This window comes from Leopardus geoffroyi, chromosome E2 (assembly GCF_018350155.1).
Source record: "Leopardus geoffroyi isolate Oge1 chromosome E2, O.geoffroyi_Oge1_pat1.0, whole genome shotgun sequence".
Lineage (NCBI taxonomy): Eukaryota > Metazoa > Chordata > Mammalia > Carnivora > Felidae > Leopardus > Leopardus geoffroyi.
The window spans coordinates 15,262,024-15,286,045 of record NC_059335.1 but is presented as its reverse complement, the minus strand read 5'-3'; the positions used below and the strand labels follow the sequence as shown (position 1 = coordinate 15,286,045).

Genomic DNA, 24,022 nt, shown 5'->3' with positions numbered 1-24,022 from the left:
GGATTTCTCTCTCTCTGTCCCTCCCCAGGTCTTTCTCTCTCTCTCAAAATAAATAACCAAAAAGATTTTTTTAAATGAATAAACCCCTTTAACATCGCTGTTGCTACATTTACCTACTGGGTCCCAGGGACTGCTCTCAGCACTTTATGTGCACTAGATAACTGGATCTCCACGGTATCCCCACGCCTGTTTCACAGATGGGAAAACTGAGGTATCCAGAATAGGGAATTCACGCATCTGCGGTCACACAAGTAGAAAATCAAAGAGCCAGGATTCAAACCGAGGGAATTTGGCACCCATCCTTTAACCAGCGTGCTCTGCTAGACTTTTTTAAGCAAACAAAGCAATTAGATACAAGCTTCGTTGAGGGCCACACTTTGGGGTCCTCTGCATTAGTGTGTAGTGAGCCCTCCACCCCCACCCCTGCTGCCCCTCTGTTACCCCCTCCTACATTCCTCCTACCTGGGGAGGGGCATGGGCTAGCGGGATCATTGAAGACTGATCACCTTAAATGTTCATGTCCCCCGGCACCAGGGGGAGGGCAGGACCCAGCACAGCCTTGACTGCCCCCTGCTGGGTGTCATCGCCCATGCTCTCCCCCCCACCCCCCACCCCCACCCCCGCAGTGAGTTGGACTACTATGACTCCCACAATGTCAACACCCGGTGCCAGAAGATCTGCGACCAGTGGGACGCCCTTGGCTCTCTGACCCACAGCCGCAGGGAAGCCCTGGAGGTGAGGAGGGGCGACGTCCCCCGTGGAGCCCTGTGCCCCGAGACTCTCAGGACTGGGGGAGGGTGTGGGCAATGCCTGGACTCTTGAGCTTCCCCTGATGCTCCCTGAGGGAATATTCTCTGACCCTTTGGGGCCCTCGACCACCATCCACCCGCTCACCTCTGTCCCTTCCTGCCCCGTATACCAGAAAACAGAGAAGCAGCTGGAGACCATTGACCAGCTGCATCTGGAGTATGCCAAGCGGGCAGCCCCCTTCAACAACTGGATGGAGAGTGCCATGGAGGACCTGCAGGACATGTTCATTGTCCACACCATCGAGGAGATCGAGGTCCGTTCCCACCCGCACTTCTTGTGGGACTTCCAAGGGCCCGGGCTGCCCCTCACTCCTCCTTCTCCTTCCAGGGCCTGATCTCCGCCCACGACCAGTTCAAGTCGACACTGCCAGATGCCGACAGGGAGCGGGAGGCCATCCTGGCCATCCACAAGGAGGCCCAGAGGATCGCCGAGAGCAACCACATCAAACTGTCGGGCAGTAACCCCTATACCACCGTCACCCCGCAGATCATCAACTCCAAGTGGGAGAAGGTGGGCAGGCTCGCTGGTGGGACCAGGGCAGGGCTGGCCGGGTGAGGGCCCCCCGCCCCCTGCCGACTGCTGGTGCTCACACCCCCGCCCTCCCCAGGTGCAACAGCTGGTGCCCAAGCGGGACCACGCCCTCCTAGAGGAGCAGAGCAAGCAGCAGTCCAACGAGCACCTCCGCCGCCAGTTCGCCAGCCAGGCCAACGTCGTGGGGCCCTGGATCCAGACCAAGATGGAGGTGAGGAGCCGGCGCCCCTGGCAGCAGGTCCCCGGGGCTCCCTGGTGGGTCTGCCGGGGCTCCCGCTCCGGGAGCGACAGCAGCCTCAGGATTGGGAGAGTCAGTGATTTCTTTGCTGGAAGTGGCAGCACCAGCCAGAGGGAATCCTGGTGGAGGAGGCAGGTGGAGGAGGGTTTGAGCCTCGGCCCGGCCCTGCCCGCTGACCAGGAGGTCAGGTACAACGTAACTTTTCCTTGGTGTTCTCATCTCCGAAAGGGGGTGGAAACAGCCCTGGCACTGCCTCAGCAGATGCTTAGGGCACTGCTCCGTGGTGGCCCCGTTACGAGCACTGGTGTCTCGGGCTGGGCGGTCCGAGCACAGACCTCTATGGCGGGCTCACCAGTGACCCTTGGGTCCCGGCCCAGGGAGCCTGTAATGATGCTGACGGCAGCTCCGGGTGTGCCTGGTGTGCCTTCCGAGTGCTCACCGCATGCCAGGCACCATGCTGGGAGGGGGCTGCGTGGCCACCGTGGGAACTCACGCTTCAGGTACTCGTGCTCAGAAGCACAGATTCTGAAGCCGGCCGGGCCCGGGTCCAGATCCTGCCCCTGCCTCTCACTGTGAACAGTCGCCATCTTTGGGCCTCACCAGGGAGTCGAGGGAGTGCGGAGGTTGGGCATGGCGAGCCTTGGTCCAGAAACCGCCCCCGGGGCCGGTCGTGGCCGAGCATCCGGTAGCCTCCCCGACCCAGCAGCGCCCCGTCCCATGCAGGAGATCGGGCGCATCTCCATCGAGATGAACGGGACCCTGGAGGACCAGCTGAACCACCTGAAGCGCTACGAGCGCAGCATCGTGGACTACAAGCCGAATCTGGACCTGCTCGAGCAACAGCACCAGCTCATCCAGGAGGCGCTCATCTTCGACAACAAGCACACCAACTACACCATGGAGGTAGGCCCGCCGGCCGCGCGGCCCAGGCCTTTATTCCAGACGGTTTTGCTCAGTAGAAAAGACGTCTGCCACTTTTTCTCTGACCGAAAACACTAGATCAAGTGTGTACACATTTTTAAAAAATCAGTTTCCCACAATTCTTCCGTCACCATGACAACACGGCCTCAGGACACCCCCTGGAAGAGCCGGGAGGGGAGCACCTGCCCCACTGTGAGCTCAGCAGTTTTGTTCTATCCAGTCGGCGCGTGCACCCGCTTGCCGTGCCCGGGTTGAAGCGTCAGCCTCTTGGTAGCCTGAGCTTGTCCATGGTGACACTTTACACCGTGAAAACGCACAGATCAGAGAAACCCGGTGTTTCCCCAGAAAGCTGGTTAAACGCTGCCCACCATACCTCTGCGGCTTCCACGTGGATGCCACACAGGTGCCGGGCCCTGGCCCTCACTGCTTCCGTCACAGGAGGGCCCCAGCGCTTGGCAGGGGCACGGGGCGGTGCCGGGCCGGTATCCCCATGTGCACACGCGGTGCGCAGGAGAGCCTGGGGCTGGGGGCGTTTGGGAGAGCCAGGGCCAGCCCATCTCCGGGCCGCACGCCCTGTGTGAGGAGGGCCGGGTTCCAAGCCCCTGGCGGCCGCGGCTGCGGTAGACTTGGAGGCCGCCCTGGGCCTGAGCCATGGTCATCCCCTCGCCCCACCCCCAGCACATCCGCGTGGGCTGGGAGCAGCTGCTCACCACCATCGCCCGCACCATCAACGAGGTGGAGAACCAGATCCTCACCCGCGATGCCAAGGGCATCAGCCAGGAGCAGATGCAGGAGTTCCGGGCGTCCTTCAACCACTTCGACAAGGTGAGCGGTTTCCTCTGCCCCTGGCGTCTTCCCTCCCTGCTGTCGTCGTCCCATCCTGCCCCCACCGTCTCTGCATCTGTCCGTTCACCTCACAGTGCTGAGTACCAGTCACCACTCAGCGGGCTGGCAGGGCCCTGGCCAGCAGAGGGGGTACAGGGGTGCGTCACCTTGACCCACAGCCTAGGTAGGGTTCCTCAGGATGAGGAAGGGGGTGTCCCAAGTCCTGGCCCCGGGGCCGTGCATCCTCGCCAACCTGCCGATGAGACCCTGGGATGGACTCGGTCCCGGCACACCCGAGATCTGAGACCTGACCGTGCACCTGGCCCCCGCACACACAGAGCATTCTGAAAATTCAGGTCTGGTCTGGCAGGCCCGCTAGGAAGGCCCTGAGCGCCTGAGTTGGCTGCAGTCCCCACCCGCCCTGCTGGGCCCCGCGCATCACGAGGTGCACGCTCAGCTCTGCACTGTCTGGCGGGGACCTGGTGTCCCCAAGCAGGATGGAGTGTAATCTTTTTCTCCCACCCCAAATCCCGGAGGCCAGGAGAGCGCCCTGTTCCCCCCCCCCCCCCAGGAGCCCCAGGACTCAGTGTTCAGTTCTGTACCACTCAGCTCCCACCCCTGCTCTGGCCGAGGCCTTGGGCAGAGGCCTCTGACCGCCCTCCCCCCGCTCCACCGTCCCTGGCCATCACCTTGTCCATGTCACCTCTAACTCTGTGTTTCCCCCCCGATGTGTTCCCCTCCCCCCGCCCTCTGCATGTGACCCTGGCCCCTCTCCCCGCGTCTCCTTGCCGGCCTGGTCTCCACACCGCCCCTCGCACACACCCGCCTTCGGACGCCCGGCAGGACCACGGCGGGGCGCTGGGGCCGGAGGAGTTCAAGGCCTGCCTCATCAGCCTGGGCTACGACGTGGAAAATGACCGGCAGGTACGCGCCCCCCTGGGCCCCAGTGGACTGTGGCATTAACTGCTCTTCTCTCTCTCTCTCCTTCTCTCTGTCTCCCCCCTCCCTCTCGCCACTCCACCCCTTGCCATGTGTGTGCCATTTCACCGGCTCTCTTGCCTCCTCCCTGCCCTGTGTCTCTCTGGACACCTTCCCCCTTACCTGGTCTCTCGGGGCCACCTCTGTCTTCCCGGCTCCCGCCACTGTCCTGTTTCCCTGCTGTGCACATGGGGCGGCCCCTCTTGCCTACTCTGGGCCTGGCCTCCTCTGCTGTCCCTGCGTCCTCGAGCAGAAGCAGACAGGCAGCATGGACTCCGATGACTTCAGGGCTCTGCTTATCTCCACAGGATACAGCCTGGTATGCAGCCTCTGCCTCCCCCTCGCTGCTGTGCCTCTCCTCCCCCACTCCTCTACCCCCTCTTCTCTGCGCAGCCTCCCCCCTCCTCCTCACCGCCTCCAGAGTTTCCGTGTCCTCGGGGACACTCCCCCACCAGAGCAGCGCGGCCTCACCGCCTCCTCCTCTGCTGCCTCTGCTGGGCTGGGGTCTCTCCGATGACTCCCTGAGCTGCCCACCTCCTTTTCTGGAAGTCTCCGGAGAGAGGAGGTCAGGCCTCTGGCTCTCTCCCCTTTTTCTTTCTCTTTCTTTCTTTCTTTCTTCCCTACCCTCCAGAGCTAAGTCGTGAGCCTAGGGCTGAGGAGCAGTAGACTTGTTTGATCCATTCCCCAACTCCCACTTCCCAAAAACGTGGGTGGGGAGGACAGAGGGAGCGTATCCCCAGTCTGGGCGAGTGGGCCCTTGGCCTGGGGAGCCAGAACCCGTGGAGGCGGGCTGATGGCACGGGCTGACGGCAGGTGGCCCTGCTCTCCTGGCTCCGTTCCACTAGGCCGGGCCCTGCCCCGCTCCAATGCAGCCTGTCCCCCACCCCACTCCCCCTTGCAGGGTGACGCTGAGTTCAACCGCATCATGAGTGTGGTTGACCCCAACCACAGCGGCCTCGTGACCTTCCAAGCCTTCATTGACTTCATGTCAAGGGAGACCACCGACACAGACACGGCCGACCAAGTCATTGCCTCCTTCAAGGTCCTGGCAGGGGACAAGGTAAGCAGGAAAGGAAACCCCGGGGGCACCTGGGCTCTCGGCAGGGAGGGGCCCTTGCAGCCAGGACTGGGAGAGGGGGGCTGGGCAGAGCCGGTGGGGGTGGGGGTGGCTCACAGTCCCACCCTCCCACCCCTAGAACTTCATCACGGCCGAGGAGCTGCGGAGAGAACTGCCCCCCGACCAGGCCGAGTACTGCATCGCTCGCATGGCGCCGTACCAGGGCCCTGATGCTGTGCCTGGCGCCCTCGACTATAAGTCCTTCTCCACAGCCCTGTACGGAGAGAGTGACCTGTGAGGCCCCCACTGGAGAAACCCCAACCGAACGCCCCCTCCTCACAGCCTCCAGGAGGGGCTGGGGGAGCCCTCGGCCCTTCTCCCCGCTGTGGGGGCCTCCCAGGTCCTGTTCCTCTGACTCTGTATCTATGCAAAGCACTCTGTCAGTTCTTTCCGGGGGGTGGGGGTGGGGGTGGGGGGTGGGGTGGGCAGGGAGGGGCTGGGGCAGGCTCTCTCCTCTCTCTTTGTCTGTTGGCCCCCTCCCCCTGCATAGAGGTGAGGGAGACTTTCGGGGTCAGCGCTTCTGGTCTGGTAAATATATATGATGTGTTGTTTTGTTTTTTAACTATGTGGAGGGGACCGTGGATTCCCACAGCAAAACAGGTCCCCTCCAGGCCCTAGGAATGCCCCCCACACTTTGTCCCTTCCCCTTGCCTACCCCCACCCACCACCACCACCACCACGAGGTCCCTTCAAGGCCTCCCACATCCAGGCCAAAGCCCTACGTGCCTTGTCCAGGAACCGCCCTGGCCTGCCGTGGGCCCTGCAGTGGGCCCAGCAGAGGGCGACACAGCTGCCCTACAGGAAAGAGGACCCCGCCTTGCTCCCTTCTTCCCTCTCCCCTCACCTGCGATTGCCAGGAGATGAGGGGTTGCAACTCAGCACCCTCCTTTTCTGCAATGGAGGAGTAGGGTTGGGCAGACCAGCCTCTCACCCCCACCCCAACCAGCCCCCGCCTTGCTTTGTCCAGACATGTATATCTCTCAGATTTTTCTAAGGACCAAAAAGCAAAAACAAAAAAACAAAAAAACAAAAAAAAAAAAAACAAAAAAAAGAAAAAACACAAAACAACAAAAACAAAAAATGCACACACAAGAAAAACCTATAAAAAAGGAATTAAAAACTTTCAGAGAATTACTATTTACTTTATTAACTTACGGATTTATTATATAAATATATATTCACCTAGCAACACATCCTTGCCGCCTTCTGCTCTCATGATGAAGACATAGCTGATCTGCCGCCCTCCCCCAGCCCCTTCCCGCTTTTCCTCTCTGCCGTCTGTCATTGGGCATGGGTCTCTGGGGACCCTCCCGAGGTGGAGGGTGGGCTGCTGGCCTGGCCGCCTGTTAGTTGATGGGTTTTGCTCCCTCCCCCTCCTCCCCCCTCCCCATTTTTGAGTTTATTCTGATTGATTTGATTTTTTTTTTTTTCTCGGTTTCTGGATAAACCACCCTTCTTGGGGACAGGATAATAAAACATGTAATATTTTTCAGAAGGATTCCTACGGTGTTCTCTCTTTTTCTGTCTCCCGTCTCCGTTCTCTGCTTAGCAGAGCCACGGGAGAACCTCTTCCCAGAGCAAGGCTGGGCCTGGGAGATCCCCGTCCCCGTGACTGTAAAAATGGGTGCTACCGGGGACCCGCTCTTGCCAGGCTCTGAGCGCTAAGTCGTGTAGCCTGCGCGAGAAGAGTGCCGTCGCCATCCCCGCATCCGGATGGGGAGAGCAAAGCGCAGAGAAGTGCAGGGAGCCGCGTGGCCAGCATCGCCCGGCTGGTGGGCCCTGGAGCCAGAAGCCGCTCCAGGCAGGCTGGCTCCCGCGGCGACGCTCCGAACCGCCGCTTCGCGCCAGAGCACCGGCCCCGCGTGCCGGGCACAGGCGGAGGGGGTCCCGGCGGCTCTTCTGCCTCTGGCCGCAGGTGCTGCTAGGAGAAGGTGGCCACCTCCATCCACTGGGGGAGAGAGGACCGCCGGCTCGAGGCAGAGGTCCCCGGAAGGACGCCCACCCGGCCGCCCCAAGCCACTCCCTCCGGCCCAGGCTCACCTGTCTGCGGGTCAGGCAGACGACGCCCTCGCCTCCCTCCAGCTGCCGACTGCAGTGGCCTGTGCGGAGAGGGTGGGTTGAGCACCTGCCGTGGCGTGTGGGAGACCTCCTCCCCCTGGCCCACCCGCGCCCGGGCGGCACTCACGGAAGATGCAGGTGAGCTGGGCTGCGCACGACACGAAGCGCTCGAAGTCCACCTGCAGGCGGCTGTCCCGGTAGCGGCTGGTGAGGGCCTGGGTCAGCTGGTTGTTCAGGTGGAAGCCTAGGGGAGGCCACCGCTGAGCCTCGGCCGTCCCCGTGAGCCCCACCTCAGCGCCCCGCCCCACCGCGACTCTCCCCGGGGAAGACACCGAGCTGCTCCCGCCCCTCGAAGCCCAGCTCTGCCTCGTCCCCGCTGTGCGGCCGCGGGCAGCTCCCTTCACTTCTCCGTGCCGCGGCTTTCTCCTCTGTCAGACGGGGACGGTGACGGCCCCGGCCCCGCAAGGCTGTGCGAAGATGCCCCACGTAGAGCTCAGAACAGTGGCACACAAAGACTGTGTGTCAGTCTTATTGTTCTTTAAATTCTGGTGAGTTTCTGCTAATGGACCCTGGAGGATGTTTCTGTGCAGCAAAACGTCGTCAGTCCCACACAGAGCCTCTCTTCATACTCCTACCAGAGGCAATTTCTAAACTTTAGAAATCACCTGATAAAAATCACCTCTGATGACACATCTCAATAGGCTTTTGACCGCGTTGCAGGTCAGGTAACCCTCCGAGAGGCAGGGCTGCAGGACAGCTCCCCCTTCCCCCACGCGGCCACATAAACGCAGTTCTGAGGACAATTTCACGGGCTTCTGCTGCCTCCTAAAGCCCATCTCTGCCCTCTGTTCTGTGCCTTCGTTGACCAAAGAAACGCTTGTCTGGTGCCATCACCTGCTGGGCCTTGTGTGAGGTGCTGTGAACGGCCCGGAGGAGGTCGGGGCTGCAGCCCCACCCTGGCAGTGTGACCTCCCACAGCCCCCCGGCCTTCATCTGCCCTGAGCCAGGGGGGACCCTGGCCGGAGGAGGTGGGAGAGCCCAAGAAGGGGCCAGAACCCCTCAGCTGCCCCCTCACATTCCTACTGACCTTTCATGCAGACTGCTTCCTCTGGCCACTCTGGTGTGCTGCCTGGTGTGGGGTCCTGCCCGGGATCCCCTGCCGCTTGGGAAACCCCTCACGTGGCTCACTAGGTCCCTGCGACCCCTCCCCAGGGCCCCCATTGTCCTTAACCGCCCGGTGGCCTTCGCAGACCACGCCTCATCTACCCCTCCAACCCCTCCTGCCCTTGGACTTTGCGCTTTGTCTTGCCTCCCTGGTACGCGATGTTCCTTCTGCCCAGAACGCTCCTAAGCCTTGTGCCGCCTCCTTCAGGAAGCCCTCTCCGATCCCCCCGCCCTTCCTGCCTGCAGCGTGGAGCACCTCCTTGGCTCCCTGTGTCCACCCCGTCCCCACCCTGACCCCTCTGGGCTGTCCCTGTCCTTGGTGGCTCTGGAAGCCGCTGGAGGGAAGGGAAGGGTTTCCGGTCACCACCAAACCCCCAGCGTCAGCCGGCACAGGGCCAGGAGCAGAGCAGGTGTCCGGGGAACACGCAGAGTGCGGCTGAGCTGTAGCAGGTCGCTTTTCTTGCTGACCTCCCGCCCCGAGACCGCCCACCATCTCCAGGGGCCCCTGGAGCTTGCTTCCTGCTGGTCCCCTCCCCGGCGCTCCCTCCTCCATACACAGTGGGACCTTCCCTTTGCTCTTGGCTCCAGCCCCCCACATACCCTGACCTTGGACTTGCCTTATCTCCTTCCTCTCCTACATATTAAGGAAACGATTTTTCAAAGAGCCTAGGTCCTCATGAGGCCTCACAGAGCTTTGCTTTGTCACCCCACTGATCTTTCCTCTCTGACCACTGCCATCTCCCCACCCTCCTCCTCTGGCCACACCAGCCCCCTCTCTCATCTCCATTACCTGGCCCCTCGAAGCTGTTGCAGTGGGGCCCATGCTCTGATCTCAGGGCCTTTGCACAGGCTGCCCCTTCTGTCTAGACCGCACCTGGTCCTGTGTCCCCGAGGTTCAGTCTCCCTCCTTCAGGTCTGCTCAAATAGCACCCTGGTCCTTCCCTGACCACTGTGTCCCAGGCCACACACCCCCCCCACACACACACACATACGCCTGCTTTCTTTTCCCGCCATAGCATGTGTTACCATCTGACCCAGATGATCTTGTTCGTCGCCTGTCTGCGGCACCAGAACATCAACCCCCACCCGCAAGAGCGCTTTATCAGTCTTCTGCCTAGATTAACACCAGGCACGGACGAGAGGCCCAGTAATACGAACAGCACAAACCCTCCATCACCCCTCGCTCTCGCCTCTGCTTCTGTCCGCCCGGGACTCCATTTCTGTCTCTGTGCCACACCTCCCAGCCTTCTGACTCCATCTCCCCTCCGCTTGGGCTCTTTTCTTGCATGTCTCTGGACTTCAAAGGTTCTCCCCCAGGGCCCCCCTGCCTCTCAGACTGGGTCACAGGCGGTCGGGCTTGCCTCCCATCCCCTGTGTCTCACCCTGGGCTTCGCTGTGGCAGATGAGCCCTGGGGCGGGGGGGGGGGGGGGGGGCGGCGACAGGGAGTTCCCTTCTGGTCCCAGCCCCTTCACGCACACACGCACATCCCTAACTTGCTTCAGAGCCCAGGGAAAGCCTTGCTCCTGGCTCCGCCCCCTTGGGCCGGATTTCGTGCTACACAGAGGGAATGAGGCTGTTCCTCTCCTGGAAGAAGCCAGCCTTTCCTAAACCTTTGCCGGGGCAGTAACTAGAAGCAGCTTCCCCCCAGCGCTGAGCCCTGCGGGTTCCTCCCAGCTGCCCTGTGTCCTGGCCATTTTACACGGAGACGCCCTCAAGGAGATGGACTCAGGTGCCCAGGGCCCCCCAGGGAGTAAGTACAGGCAGGACTCCAGCCCAAACTCAGGGGAATATGGGCCATTTTACTGCAATGCCCTGGGGACCGGTGCCCGTCAGACACGGGCTCCCAGGCTTCCCCTCTCTTCCCCTTCTGGGAGGCCCTGCTCCAGGCCCCCAGCACCCTCCCAGGCCCATCCCCCCTCGCGCCCCGTATCCCGGGGGCATCCAGTCCCTGCCAAGAGCTGGCAGCAAACTAAGGTGAGCAGGCAGCCAGGCCCGCGAGAGTACAGCGGGTAGGAAAGGCAGCAGACCCGCCCCCGTGGCACCCCCGCGCACACCTGCCGCATTCAGCGCCAGCCTCAGCTCGTACGAGTTCATGGTTCCAGAGGCGTCCTCATCGAACTTGTCAAATGTGGCCTGGGCGGGGAGGCACGGGTCAGTCCCACCCCCCGAGCCCCCCAAGCCCCCTGAAAAGGGGACCTTGGAGGCCAATCAGCCTGGGTTCCCACCCAGCTCCCTTTCTTCCTGGCTTCGGGCCCTGGGCAGGCAGCTCTACCACTTTGAGCCGGTTTCCCAGTCTGTGAAATGGGAATACTAGTAACAGCCGGACACGTCGGGATTCCACCCACCAGGGGCTTCGAGAGGGCTCCACAGGGAGGCCCTGGACCACTCCCTCCTCCCGGGGCTGGAGAGGCGGGAATTAACACCTCCCGCTGGTAGACAAAGGCCCCTCAAGGGGAGGTGACTTGCCTAAGGTCTCAAGGCCAGAGGGGGGCCGACCTGGGAGCCGGGATTTCAAACCAGGACCAGAGCCTGTGTTTTCCACCCCTGAGCCACTTAGTGCCCCTGGAGGGACCACAGAAGGGCAGGTGGGACAAGGCCAGATCCCTCCAAGTCGTCCCTCCACGTTGGTATGACGCGGTCCACTTTCTCCTCCCCTGGGGCCCCGCGAGCCCACAGGACACCTATGTCCTCGTTAGTAAAAGCGCCTTACCTTCCGGGAGGAGGTGGCTCCCCCAACCCCCCGCCCTTACCTGCCACTCCAGGAGATGGCCCCAGAGCTGCTGGAAGTGGTGCAGGGTGAGGCTTCGCCCATTCTGGGGATGGGGCATCTGGTTAAAGTCATTGTCCCCAGAAGGGGGACACGGGCCCCAGCATGCCCATCCTCCCTGTCCAGGCACTGCCCCCCTCATATACCCCAAAACACCGCAGCAGCTGCTCACAGGTCCTGAGCCCAATCTCTCGAGGGGTCCGGGCGTGGGACCTGGCTGCAGGAAACAAACGAACCCGAGTACTTCCTGTGAGCTGGCCATCATCACGAGTGCTGGGGACTGTCGCTATCCCCTACCGCTGTCCTCACGCCAGCAACTGAGGCTCAGAGAGCCAAGTGACCGCTGGGAACTGGCAGAGCCGACATGTGAACCCAGGCAAGGGGATTCCAAGTCCCCTCGTGGCAGCTACGCCCCCTGCCTCCCTCAGAGAAAGGGGGTCCTTTTGAGTGGGGTGGCCTCAGTCCTGCCACAGGCCCCACACGTGGGAAGACGCTGTCAGGCTGAGTCCAGGGCTCCCGTGACCTGACTCCCAGCAGCATCGTGAATTAACACACATGGGGGGTCCGTGGGATCCACCCCGGTCCCCAACTCACCAGGCTCCAGGGCGATGCTTAATAAGGTCTGGAGCTGAGGGGCGCTGAGTGCTTCCTCCTGCTCAAGGAGAGAGAAGGTGTGAGGCCATTCACTCAGGCCATTCGACAACACAGCACAGCTGGGGGCTGACCAAATTAGCATGCTGGGTGATGCTGGGGACACCACAGTGACAGAGAGCTCATGGTCCAGGGAGAGCTAGAGACCTGTCCCCAGAGCAGACAGGGCTGCAGTGGAGAAGCACTGGGCCCCTGGAGTCCACAGCAGGCCTGCAGTTGACCAGCCCCGGGGGGAGAGTGTGGGAGAGCTTCCAGAGAAGGGCATGTTAGAAAGATGAGGCTTTAGCCGGGGCAGGGGGTGTGAAGGGACAGAGGGCCATCCAGGCAAAGGTACACAGACTGAGCAAAGGCCCTGAGGCAGGGAAGAGCTGTGAGCATTTTGAGAGCAGAAAATCAGGAGATTTAAGCACAGAGGGACGGAGAAACTAAAGCAAAATGAGACACCCAGGATGGTGGGGGGTGGGGGGTGGGTCGGTGTCTAAGGGGAGGGGTGGACCCCCTCCGCCCGGTCCCCCCATCCTCACCTCTCCGGCCAGCTCCTGAAATAGCTGCTCCAGCCCCAGCTCCAGGGGAACGTAGGGGACCTGTGGGGCAGGGCGGGGGTGGCGTGGAGTTTAGTGCCGGCCCAGAGGACCCCACCCGGTCCTGCCCCGCAGTGCCCATCCCCTGCAGCCCCTCACCAGGAGGGCGTGCAGGTCGGCGCTGATGACGTCATCGATCTCCCTGCAAATGACACGAGGGAAGTGGGGGAGGGGACGCGCTCCCCCCCCCCCCCCCCCGCGTCTGGGGCCTCGAGCAGATCCCCGCGGGGGTCCCGGGAAGCGGGGCCCTGGGGCTCCCGAGGGCGGGTCCGGGTGCCCCGGCTCACACGGCGGTGTGGCGGCGCTCGGAGAAGACGCGCAGCGTGAAGTCGGCCTCGTCGCCGGCGCGGGCGGCGCTGGGCACCACCAGGTAGTGGCCGGGGCGCAGGCGGCAGCGGCGGCTCACGTCGCGGCGGGCGCAGAAGGGCGAGCGGTCGGCGCGCAGCAGGCCGGGCAGGAGCGCGCGGCTGCGCGGGGAGTCCCACAGGCCCAGCAGCTGCGGGGCCAACGCGGCGCGATCGTGACCGTGACCCGGGCCGCCCGCGGCCACGCTGTCCGCCCGCCGCCCTGGCGCCGGGTGCCCGAGCCCCCGGGGCCCGGGATCTGGGGGTCCCCGCCGCGACCCACCTCCTCGGGGATCTGTAAGGAGGAAGAACGGGGCGAGTCAGAGCCCCCCACACCTCCCTCTTCTTCCCATTCCCCCATCATCACGCCCCTGCCCCTCAGTCCCTGCCCCACCCCCGCTGGACCCGGCTCCTGTCTGCGCCCTCGGCGACCTTCCCTGCCCCTCGTTCCCCACCCCCCACCCCCATGCCCTCGGCTCTGTCCTGTCTCTGACCTCCACCCCTTCGGCCTTCCCAGCCCCTCCACGCCTGTCCCCTGCTGCTTCCGCTAAGCCTTGGGGTCCCACCTGGAACACGTGGAAACCCACGGTGAGGTAAGTGAGGCCCTGGGCCCTCAGGCGCCTGCGGTTGCGCTGGATGAGTGACAGAAGGACGGTGCACTTGGGGATGCGGCCACCCCTCGCAGGGCCCCACGCTCCTGCCGCCCCCCAGCCCCCCCAGGGCCCCTCCTCATCATCGTCCTCTTCTTCATCGGGCTCCAGCAGCGTCAGTCGGAACTGGGGGTTGGTCCAGAAGGTCTCTAGCGGACGGGAGAGAGAGGGGGTCACCCGGCCTGCCACAGCCCTCCCCCCCCCCCCCCCCGCTCGCTTCTTGGGGCTCCCTCCAGGCCTCACCGTTGCCAGGCTGGCTCCCGCCAGAGTTGAAGCCCCGCACCCAGCGGCCTTGGAAAGTGTGGATGTGCCAGCCACCCCCCGCTGGGCTCGGGCCCAGCACCTCGGGGCTCAGCGAGCAGACCTGGACGGTGTTGAAGCATCGGACGAAGTCCTCCAGCCCCATCCTGCCGGGTGGCCAGCGCTCAGGTCCTCCCCAGCCGCCACCTCCCCGGGGCCCCCGTCTGCCAAAGACCCCAGGATGACCCCCTCCAACCACAACCCTCCCCGATTCCTCAAACATCGCCAAGTACCCATCAGTCCACCAGATGGTACCGCGTCTCCGGAAGGGACCCCAGATCGCTGAGCCCCCCAGCTCCCCCGGATCTCTCCAAGTCCCCGGCAATGCCCCACAGACAACCGAGCTCCATACACTCCTCCCCGATATTGCCAAACTGCCTTCGGCCCCCAAACATCAAGACCCTCGGGCTCTCAGCAGCTGGTATCCTTAAGCCCCTTAAAATGCCCCCGACACCAGCAAGCCTCCTACAATGGCCCTAAATGTTAGCCAGCCCCCTTCAGCCCTCCAAAGATTACTGCTCTTCCCAGTTCCCCTAATATTACTGCGAATTCTTCCTCGACTCCCCCAGATAGAACCCAACCCCGAAGTTACCACCATATGGACAGTTTCTAGCTGTTAAGACTCGTCCCCGTGAACGAGTCCCATGTCCCTTCGAGCAGGCTTCGCCCCCTCCCTGAGCCCCGTTGTCCTGGCGCTGGTCCAGAGGCAGGGCTGGGCTGGGCTCCTCACCAGAACTCGCCGTCCTCCTTTTTGACCAGCAGGGCGTCTCGGCACTCGGCGGGGAGCGCGTCCCAGCGTGGGCAGCTAGGGAGACTGGGGTGTGAGGGGAGGGCAGGCGGGTCCGAGCCCCCCACCCACCCCGGATCCATCCCACCTGTCGCTCCAGGCCCCGGTCCACTCCACGCGGCCCCATGGGTTCCGCAGCCGCAGCAGCCGCACCTTGGTGAAGCCCAGGGACACCTGAGGACAGCATCATCCGTGGGCGGTGGCGCCGAGGCACCCCTGTAGCCCGTTCGCGGGGGATACTCACCTTGTATGTGCCCGTGACTGAATACGCGTGTCCCTTCACCAGCCCGTCTTCGGTGCGGTACTCGCCCCGATCACTCTGGGCGGAGGACAGGGGATGCTGAGGCCACGGTGAGGGGACAAGAGAGTGGCTGCTCCTCTCTGCCCCCCCCCCGCCCCCTTCTCCTGCCACCACAGCAGGAGTCAAGCAGAGCCCCTTGAGGGGCGTCGGATGGGGGAGTGAAGGCGAGAGGGGAAGGAGAGAGAGGAAGAGGAAGATGAGACAAAAATACTTGGAGAGGACAGAGACGTGGACACAGAGAAAGATGCAGGCCAGAGACTGAAAGAGGCAGAGAAACCCAAAGGACCGGGAATCAGTAACTGAGCACAGGATCAAGCAAATGAATGAGGGAAGGAATTAGACCAATTCAGCGAATGACTATGTGATGGGGTCACAGATGAACATATGACTCAAGCTGAGCCCATGAAAGTCAATCCTAAGACTTTCGCTGAAATTCTCAGAAAGAGGCTTTGCCTTAAAAAAAAGTGGGGGCGGGGCGGGCGCCTGGGTGGGTCAGTCGGTTAGGCCTCCGACTTCAGCTCAGGTCATCGGCTCAGGTTACGATCTCGCGGTCCGTGAGTTCGGGCCCCGCGTCGGGCTCTGTGCTGTCAGCTCAGAGCCTGGAGCCTGTTTCAGATTCTGTGTCTCCCTCTCTCTCTCTGACCCTCCCCTGTTCATACTCTGCCTCTCTCTGTCTCAAAAATAAACATTAAAAAAAAAATTTTTTTTTAAAGCCACTTAAATAATAATAAAAACCGCTGGGGTGGTAGGAGGGACCCGCAGTTGTGGGAGCCCTTTGGAGCCCATGAGAGGAATGCCCACCCAGGAATGAAACTAATCCAGAACCAGGAATAGAAAAACACATTCTCAACATCCACTGGATGAGCGCCTGGATTCAGCTGTGCCTGAAGCCCGTTTGGTTATGAGAGCAAATACATTTCCTTTTGACTTGCCGGAGTTGGATGGGTGAGAAAGACCAGCCAACAGTGAACAGAACAGAGAAGAAGGCACAGGAGTCCACCCCCCCCCCACCCCTCTCAAGCCCTGACTGTGCCCTGGTCCTGATGGGGGTCCCCATGGGGGTCTGACTCTCTCACCAGGGCAGTGGCGCCCACGAGGGACTCCTTGGCCAAGGCATGGCGCAGGGCGGAGAAGAGGCCTGGGGTGTCTCGCCTCAGGTAGAGTACCTCGCCCACGCCGCCTGTGAAGTCCACGAAGGCCTCATTCATGTGGCCGCCTCGCATCACCTCATAGGAGCCGTGGAGCCTGTGGAGGCAGGTCCGGGGTGGGAACGTCTCGGGCATGTATGAGCATCTCACGCACCGTCCCCGCCCCGGGACCTGGGGTCCCCTGGGGTGTGCGGGTCCAGGGGGCCGACCCTGACATCTGCAGACTCCCAAGGTGGGTAGGGGACTGTGGCACAGTCTGGAAGCCCTTGGAGATTGGACCTGTGGTCCCTGGGCCACGGGACTGTGTGATGTGGGAGATCACAGGAGAGCTCTGCCAGAATTCTGGGCATCCCGGGAGCCGTGTCTGAAACTCTGAGTCTCCGGGAGATGTCTGCGTTGGGGGTGATCTCTATGGGGCTTGTGGGGGATTTCAGAGCCACAGGGTGGAGAAAAGCAAAGATCGAGGGTTCCATGGACTGACTCCACTCAATATCTGGGAGGTGCTTTGGGCTTCCCAGTATAGGAGGAGAGATTTTTTTCTGGATTCTCAGGTCCCCCAAGGCGGGGAGATCTTAGCTCTGGTGGCTCCAGGGCCCGAGAGAGGAGATTTCAGGCTCCTGAGGAATTGAGAGTGTTGGTGGGTCTCTAGGAACATTTTGTGTGAAATGTGGGTAGAGGGAGATATTGATAATTTGGAGGCCCTCAGGGGATGGTGTGACCTCAGGGGCCTGGGAGCCGTGACGTGGTTTGGGACCCTTGGCGGGCTGTGTAGAGGGTCCCAGCCGTCCGCCTCCGGGGACCCCTGGTGGGGTGGGGCCTGCCGGCCGGGACGTGTGCTGGGTCCTTACTTGGCATAGGCCTTTTCCAGGAGCGGGGCCCAGAACTCGTTCCGCTGATCCGAGCGCACGAACATCAGCTTCCCGTCACGCACCGGCAGCCTGTCGTCCACCACGACGTCCACCCAGCGGCCAAACTGCCAGAGCTGGTGCGAGAAGGGCAGGGTCCAGGCTTCCCAGGACCCCATCCTCCGACCCCAAGCCCTGCCGCACCGGCCCATGAATTATAGCCCCAAGGGGACAGTGTCAACGGTGACATCCATGTCACCGTGGGGGGGACTGAGGCATGAACAGAGGTCCTGAGCTCTACCTGGAAGTGGAAGACACCTGCGTAGCCCCCTTGGAACCCCTGTCCAGGGGGCACCACCCGGCACAGGAGTCGGGGATACAGAGTGAGGGAGGCAGCGGCCGCAAGAAACCAGCAGTTACCTGGGGGGAGAGATGAGGACTGGGGGAGCCTGGAAAGAGGGAGACTGAGGCGTGGGGAGAGGAGAGCCTGAGGGGGAGACCCAGGGGCCGAGCCGGCAGGGTCCCAGCTGCAACTTGCCAGATCTGGGGGCCCCAGAGGGTTCGGTGGTCTTACCTAGACGCCCCTGACACACGTCTGTTCGGCTCATATCCTCACAGATGAACTGGGGCTCGGCGCAAAACTCCTGGGGGGGTTGGGGGATTCCAGGCCTCAGCCAGGAAAGGGAGGGAAGGAGCAACTGGGAGGTCCGACGCCTGGGTCCCCTCCTACCCTCACTGCTCCAGGGCAATGAGCGCCTCCAACCCCGGGAGAGGCTTGTAAAGCCCGTGGACAGGGATTCGGCTTCCCTGGGCCTCGCCAGACCCAGGAGTCACAAGAGCCAGCCCTCCTCCTCGTATCCAGGGCTCCCAGTCTCCTCCTCCCTCAGACCCAGGGGCCCAGTCCCCCTATAATCCCCTCCTCCCTCAGACCCAAGGGCCCAGCCCCCACAGCCCCCTCCTCCCTCAGACCCAGCGGCCCAGCCCCCACAGCCCCCAGCCACACATTACATGGGGCCTCAGCCATTCCACCCCTTTGGCCTTCTCCGAGTCCGGTCCCAGCTCATCGTAGCCAAGGGCATCGGGGCCAGCAGGGAAGTAAGGATCGCAGAACAGGATGCCCTCATCCAGGCAGGCTGCTCGGATTGCCTCGTATCTCTGGCCCCGAAAGGGCTTCGGGCCCCTGGTTCCAGGCCCTGCCTCCTCGTCCACCAGCTGGATAGTGACCCTCCTGCTGCCACACGCCATCGGGACACTCTGGGCTCCCAGGCTGGCCCCCGGGCCCTTTAACCTCCTGAGTCATGGGGGTGGGGCCTCCCCTCCATCAGAGCTCCGATGGGGGTCTTTAGGCAGCGAGGAGCCTTCCCTTGTTAATACTAATTGATGGTTTGGGGTGCTAGGCAGCGGGGACGCCTCTTCTGTGGTTTCCTCCCCAGGGCGTGGGGCCTTCAGTTGTGGCTGGGCCAGAAACTTAATGGGCTTGGCCAACAGCAGGAGGGAAGGCGGGCAGAGCTGAGGGACAGAGAGTCCTGGAAGGAGGTCAGTGTGGGGGTGTGTTTCTGCCATCTCGTCCCTGCCTCTCCCTCTGTGGAGCTGGGGCCGCAGGGGTGAGGAGGGCGGCGTGTTTATCCTGCGTGTCTCCATCGCTCCTCGTCTCTCCATCAGACGGCTTCTCTCTCTGCCGTGGTGTCTCTCTTCTCTGTCTCGGCCTCACTGTCTCTGTCTCTGTCCATCTCTGTTGTCTCCTTTTGTCTTCCTCTGCTTTTATTTTCGCTGTTGTTGTTTTTAGCTCTGTTTTAGTTTTTGTCACTCTATCTGTGTCTCTGTCTGTATCTCCCTCTGTCTCCATCCCTCTCTCCGTATCTCTTTGGGGGTGTCTCGTTCTCTCTGTACCTTCTGTCTGGTGCATGCCTCCCAGTCCGTCCCTCACCACCCTTTTCTCTGCCCCTGTAGCTTGTCAAGTCACCCACGGTGGACCCCGGGCCCCCTCTGGCTCACTCCTCCTGGGCCACCAGGACCCTGTCTCCCCCTTCCCCGACACGGCAGACCTCGGCCTGTTTGCCCCACACAGGGCTGACTGTGGAGGGCCCACTCTGCACCTACCTGTCCCGGGTCGGGAGGTGGGCCCACCGTGACCGTGACCGTGACACCCCACCCTACCCACGCGCCGCTCAGGGTCCAGTGGAGCGATATTTCCCCAAAAGGAAGCTGGAGCCTTTGGAAGAAGTGATAGAAATTGGTTCTGAGAGGCCACAAACTCACCAGTCTGGGTCCTGGCAGACTTTTACCCCCAGCGGGGGTCCCCTGCACTGTCACCTCTGTGGCAAGAGATGTCCCTGAGTCCTCAGGCATTCTTCCCTCCAAATGGACCAAAAGACACTGTCTGAGCCCCTGGCTGTGTGGCCACCAAAAAGGGATCATAAAACAGGGTACCGTCCTGTAGAATTGCCAAGGCCACCCCCTTCCCCCCCCCCCCTGCTATGCGAGGCAGGTGACAGTGGTTTGGAACACCTGCCAGGGTTAAGAGCCAAGGGGCTGGGGTTCATGCCACTTACAGACTGTGTGTCTTGGGCAAGTCACTTAACCTCTCTGTGCCTCAGTTTCCTCATGTCTACAACAGGAACGATAATAATAGGACCAACGTCAGAGGGTTGTCGTGAGAAGCAAATGAGTGAACCCGCGGGACATGTTCAGAGCAGCACCTGACACGTGGATGCTCAGGAAACAGCTGTTCCCAGTGCATCTGAGGCCCCCATTCCCACCGAGAGGTCACAGCCCTTTCCCCTGTTTGCCCCCAAGTACTACTACTAACAGTAGGAGGAAGCATTGAATAAAACCTGACACCTGGCAGTGAGCAGGAAACTGCCTGTGGAGACTGCCTGTCAGATCACAGACCGTTTGCCACCTGCCCGGCCCCTCCTGGCCTCCGTCCGCAGGTCCCCGCAGGTCCCCGCTGGCCACAGCTCTTCCTAGCTCCCTGCCGGCTGCCTGCCCTGGTGCAAGGCTCTGATCACATCCCACGAACAAGAGTTCGCTTGATTCTCCATCTCCCTCCTTACGTCCAGGGTCCCAGATACGCCTTCCCCCGCCAACGAAAGAAAAACGCATTGATGCCAGAGTCCTCCTGGACGTCTGTTGCTTTGGGAGCCGAGTATCCTCCACCGCTTTTTCTGGAATCGGCACCCCCAATACGTTTTGGGGATCCAAGGGTCCTTTAGTCTCAAGCCGTGTGGCTCCAGGACGGCTGGCCCCTCCCCCTAGCTCCGGGGAGGGGCGTTTGACCCAAACCAGCCAATCGGAGCAGCGCAGCCCTGGCCACACCCCCTGCGATTCCTGGGAGACTCCGGACACGTGGCTTCTCTTTCTCTAGGGCCGCGAAGCTGGTGGGAGGGAACCCCCCCGCCCCCAGCAGCCAGACTCCGCCTCGGCCACCTTTGTCCTGAGACCCGTCCTGAGAATGAGCACAGCGCTGAGCAAAGCACCTCCAGGCGACAGGGAGAGAAAGATTCCATGAGCATAGTCTCTCTTTTTTTTTTTTTTTTAACATTTATTTATTTTTGAGACAGAGAGAGACAGAGCATGAACCGGGGAGGGTCAGAGAGAGAGGGAGACACAGAATCGGAAGCAGGCTCCAGGCTCCGAGCCATCAGCCCAGAGCCCGACGCGGGGCTCGAACCCACGGACCGTGAGATCCTGACCTGGGCTGAAGTCGGAGGCTTAACCGACTGAGCCACCCAGGCGCCCCCCGAGCATAGTCTCTCAATGCGGATGTGCTTGAAGCCAGAATTTTACATTCAAGGAGCCAAGAAATTCTGCCCCCCTCTTTTCCCCAGTTTTAATTTCAATTTAACGGTCTTTTTCTTTGTCGCTAGAAACCAAAAGAAACCTTTCCAACTTTCCGGGCATGATTTCTGCAACCATGCCTAGGACACTAATTCCCTATGGAGTAAGAGATCAGGTACTAGTTTCCTCCATTTCTACCCCTTACATAACCCGCAAAGTGTTCTTGCTTCACCAAGTTAGGGCTGCACCTGAGCCATTAAGACAAAAAAAAAAAAAAAAAAAAATATATATATATATATATATATATATATATATACCTAACACACTATCATGAAAAGGAAAAGCCCCACTCCCGGGTGCAGGAGTTATCTGTTACACACATAACAAATGGCAAATGCTTACTTTTTTTTTTTTAATTTTTTAAATGTTTATTTCTTTGAGAGAGAGCAAGCAGGGGAGAGAGAGAGAAGGAGACACAGATTCCGAAGCAGACTCCGACTCTGAGCTGTCAGCACAGAGCCCGACACGGGGCTCACACTCATGAACCGTGAGATGACGAGGAACTGAAGTCAGACGCTCAACCGACGGAGCCGCCCAGGCGCCCCAGAGCATGGCTTGTTTTTTGGTTTCTGGTTTTGTTTGTTTAATATTCTCCCATGTGTAGAATTCCTTCTGAGAGGTTTTCTTGTAACAAATTACCCAGTAGTGAGCTTGTGTGAGGGGAAAGTCCTACCTCCAATTCCTGGCAGCTACTGATCCCTCCCCGGGGAGAACTGAGATCTGAACACAATACTGGGCTTACACCGATTAGCAGCTAGAGGCGAGTGTGCTGGAGAACGAAGGCCACCCCGACAGGGGAGCAGAGCGGAGACCTGCCCCGTCTGGACTAGCCAGAGACAGAGCAGTCGCTGACGATGATTCATAGGTAGGAACAAAAATAGCTTTGCAACCTGTCCTATAAGGTGGTTTTTTTTAAATGTATATTTATTTTTGAGAGAGAGAGGGAGAGGGAATTCGAGCAGAAGAAGGACAACGAGAAGGTGAGAGAGAGAATTCCCAAGCAGACTCTGCCCCGTCAGCGCAGAGCCTGATGTGGGGCTCGAACCCACGACCCATGAGGTCATGCCCTGAGCTGAAATCCAGAGCTGGACCCTTAACTGACTGAGCCACTCAGGCGCCCCTGATGTAATTTTGATGAAGTCCCCGCAGGCTATCCTAGGTGCTCTGAACTCACCTTTCATGAAAGGTTCATTTCAGGGGCACCTGACCACATCCTTGAGGACCATTCAGTTAGCCATAGAGCTAACCAGGCAACTAGGGTCCTTCTGGAACCATCGAGCGATCACAGGATGATTTAGAATTCATGCCTTGGGCACCATTCCTGAAGGTGAATGATGATGGTTCAGTAGATTCTGTTATTGTTTTTTGTTTGATTATTTTAAATGTTTTAGTTTTATTCTATTTTGAGAGAGAGAGAGAGAGAGAGAGAAAGCACAAGCAGGGGAAGGGCAGAAAGAATCCCAAGCAGGCTCCTCACTGAGGATGCGGGGCTTGAACTCACGAACCATGAGATCATGACCTGAGCTGAAGTTGGACGCTTATCCAACTGAGCCACCCAGGCGCCCTGAAGGTTCACTGGATTCTTACATACTGCTCAAACAAGGGTGGGGAGTCTCTGAAATATTTGAGCCAACATTGCATGTTACCAGTTTCACCAATAACAGCCCATTTTTACACACATTACATTATCTTTTCTTTTTTTTTTTTTTTTTTTTAAATTTTTTTTTTCAACGTTTATTTATTTTTGGGACAGAGAGAGACAGAGCATGAACGGGGGAGGGGCAGAGAGAGAGGGAGACACAGAATCGGAAACAGGCTCCAGGCTCTGAGCCATCAGCCCAGAGCCTGACGCGGGGCTCGAACTCACGGACCGCGAGATTGTGACCTGGCTGAAGTCAGACGCTTAACCGACTGCGCCACCCAGGCGCCCCAGCTTTTCTTTTTTTAAGTAAACTCTATGCCCAACGTGGGGCTTGAACGCATGACCCTGAGACCAAGGGTCCTTTGCTCTACCGACTGAGCCAGCCAGGGCACCCCCACTAAGTTAATCATTAATAAGCCACTCGATACACAAATGAAAACCCACTTCTAACATTCGTCATGCTAATTAATGGAGTCTCTTGTGTTTCTCAAAGGTAAATAGTTGAAGCTCTTGTAGTAACTGTCTATCGGACTTTTCACCGCATGCTGGCTATTTTGGAAGTGCGGATTTCGGCTTAGGTCACCTGAGGGTCCCTAGAGCATACCTTAATGACACATGTATTTGTATTGTCCTGTGTCTTCGGTTGAGTTCCTTAGAAGCGGACCCAGAGACAAAGAACTGCCTGCAAAAGGGCTCTTGTGGACCCTGAGGCGATACCCCCAAAAGGAAGTGAGAGGGGCAGGATTGGGCTGAGGGACGACTTGGTTGAGATAAGCCTCAGACAATGCTATGAGGAGACTTGGAGCCGGGGTGGCCACTCTACTGCTTGTCCCCCATTGAAGCAATGGGATCAGGACCCGTTTTATCTCCCAGGACCATCCAGTCACTGGCAGGGATCAGCCCCTGGGAGGGGCATGGCCTTGGGTGAGGCCGTTCTCTGTGACTGAGGGCACATCCAGTGAGGGACACAGCGGAGAGATGTAGCAGCCTGAAGCCCCAGCCTCCTAGCTCTGTCCATGACCTAGCTCAGGTCATGATCTCACAGTTCTTGAGTGGGATCCTCGCATCAGGCTCTGTGCTGACAGGTCAGAGCCTGGAGCCTGCTTCGAATTCTGTGTCTCCTCCCTCTCTGCCCCTCCCCCACTTGCTCGCGTTCTCTCTCTCTCTCTCTCTCTCTCTCTCTCTCTCTTAAAATAAATGAAAAACATTTTTAAAAATGCATATAGGGGCGCCTGGGTGGCTCAGTCGGTTAAGCGGCCGACTTCGGCTCAGGTCATGATCTCGCGGTCCGTGAGTTCGAGCCCCGCGTCGGGCTCTGTGCTGACAGCTCAGAGCCTGGAGCCTGTTTCAGATTCTGTATCTCCCTCTCTCTGACCCTCCCCTGTTCATGCTCTGTCTCTCTCTGTCTCAAAAATAAATAAAACGTTAAAAAAATTTTTTTAAATAAATAAAAAAAATAAAAATGCATATAATTATAATGCATAGAATATATTATCAGAGCTATGTTAATAGAATTAAATTAT

General features: G+C 60.1%; 2 protein-coding genes and 1 long non-coding RNA gene across 13 annotated transcripts in view; 2 read left to right on the top strand and 1 right to left on the bottom strand.

Moving 5' to 3' along the window:
* The window catches only part of ACTN4 (actinin alpha 4), a 71,412-nt gene extending 64,494 nt beyond the window's left edge, over positions 1 to 6,918 (top strand). For 2 of the 6 annotated variants that reach the window (XM_045442434.1, XM_045442435.1), the window contains exons 13-22: positions 627 to 735; positions 923 to 1,063; positions 1,138 to 1,320; positions 1,418 to 1,552; positions 2,303 to 2,482; positions 3,179 to 3,325; positions 4,169 to 4,249; positions 4,557 to 4,622; positions 5,205 to 5,363; positions 5,500 to 6,918. In XM_045442434.1, the coding sequence (XP_045298390.1) occupies positions 627 to 735; positions 923 to 1,063; positions 1,138 to 1,320; positions 1,418 to 1,552; positions 2,303 to 2,482; positions 3,179 to 3,325; positions 4,169 to 4,249; positions 4,557 to 4,622; positions 5,205 to 5,363; positions 5,500 to 5,658 (1,360 nt within the window). In that variant the 3' untranslated portion in view covers positions 5,659 to 6,918. The remainder of the gene's footprint in view (positions 1 to 626; positions 736 to 922; positions 1,064 to 1,137; positions 1,321 to 1,417; positions 1,553 to 2,302; positions 2,483 to 3,178; positions 3,326 to 4,168; positions 4,250 to 4,556; positions 4,623 to 5,204; positions 5,364 to 5,499) is intronic. The other 4 variants (XM_045442436.1, XM_045442437.1, XM_045442438.1 and 1 more) reach the window with 2 other exon arrangements.
* On the bottom strand, positions 6,530 to 20,355 carry CAPN12 (calpain 12). Of its 6 annotated transcripts, XM_045442442.1 has the most exons (22): positions 20,074 to 20,355; positions 19,277 to 19,409; positions 17,592 to 17,661; positions 17,319 to 17,437; positions 17,021 to 17,154; positions 16,101 to 16,269; positions 14,968 to 15,042; positions 14,812 to 14,897; positions 14,667 to 14,741; positions 13,880 to 14,043; positions 13,553 to 13,785; positions 13,270 to 13,281; positions 12,930 to 13,138; positions 12,742 to 12,784; positions 12,586 to 12,645; positions 12,005 to 12,062; positions 11,557 to 11,627; positions 11,394 to 11,456; positions 10,698 to 10,776; positions 7,606 to 7,722; positions 7,461 to 7,519; positions 6,530 to 7,338 (listed from the first exon to the last, which is right to left on the bottom strand). In XM_045442442.1, the coding sequence occupies exons 2-22, from the start codon at positions 19,364 to 19,366 to the stop codon at positions 7,048 to 7,050; spliced, it is 2,277 nt and encodes a 758-aa protein (XP_045298398.1). In that variant the 5' UTR covers positions 19,367 to 19,409; positions 20,074 to 20,355; the 3' UTR covers positions 6,530 to 7,047. The 6 variants fall into 6 exon arrangements, 5 of the variants coding, with proteins under 5 accessions (XP_045298398.1, XP_045298396.1, XP_045298397.1 ...); XM_045442440.1 differs by lacking the exons at positions 19,277 to 19,409; positions 20,074 to 20,355 and adding an exon at positions 18,026 to 18,750; XM_045442443.1 differs by lacking the exons at positions 19,277 to 19,409; positions 20,074 to 20,355 and adding an exon at positions 18,026 to 18,750 and having other exon boundaries at positions 7,217 to 7,368.
* On the top strand, positions 12,901 to 23,801 carry LOC123578997. The gene is made up of 5 exons (XR_006702589.1): positions 12,901 to 13,012; positions 13,504 to 13,579; positions 13,873 to 14,065; positions 14,824 to 15,547; positions 23,772 to 23,801. It is a non-coding gene; the product is annotated as an uncharacterized LOC123578997 (long non-coding RNA).
* The last annotated feature ends 221 nt before the right edge of the window (positions 23,802 to 24,022 follow it).

What these genes read in the sequence shown, in the direction of transcription:
- CAPN12 (XM_045442440.1), bottom strand. Translation starts at nt 18,262, where the DNA reads ATGGCGTGTGGCAGCAGGAGGGTCACTATCCAGCTGGTGGACGAGGAG. An exon ending in CCGACCTGCACGCCCTCCTG is followed by an intron (nt 12,646 to 12,741) that starts GTGAGGGGCTGC and finishes CCTGCCCCACAG; the next exon opens with GTCCCCTACGTTCCCCTGGA. An exon ending in GCTGGCGCTGAATGCGGCAG is followed by an intron (nt 7,723 to 10,697) that starts GTGTGCGCGGGG and finishes GGCCTCCCCTAG; the next exon opens with GCTTCCACCTGAACAACCAG.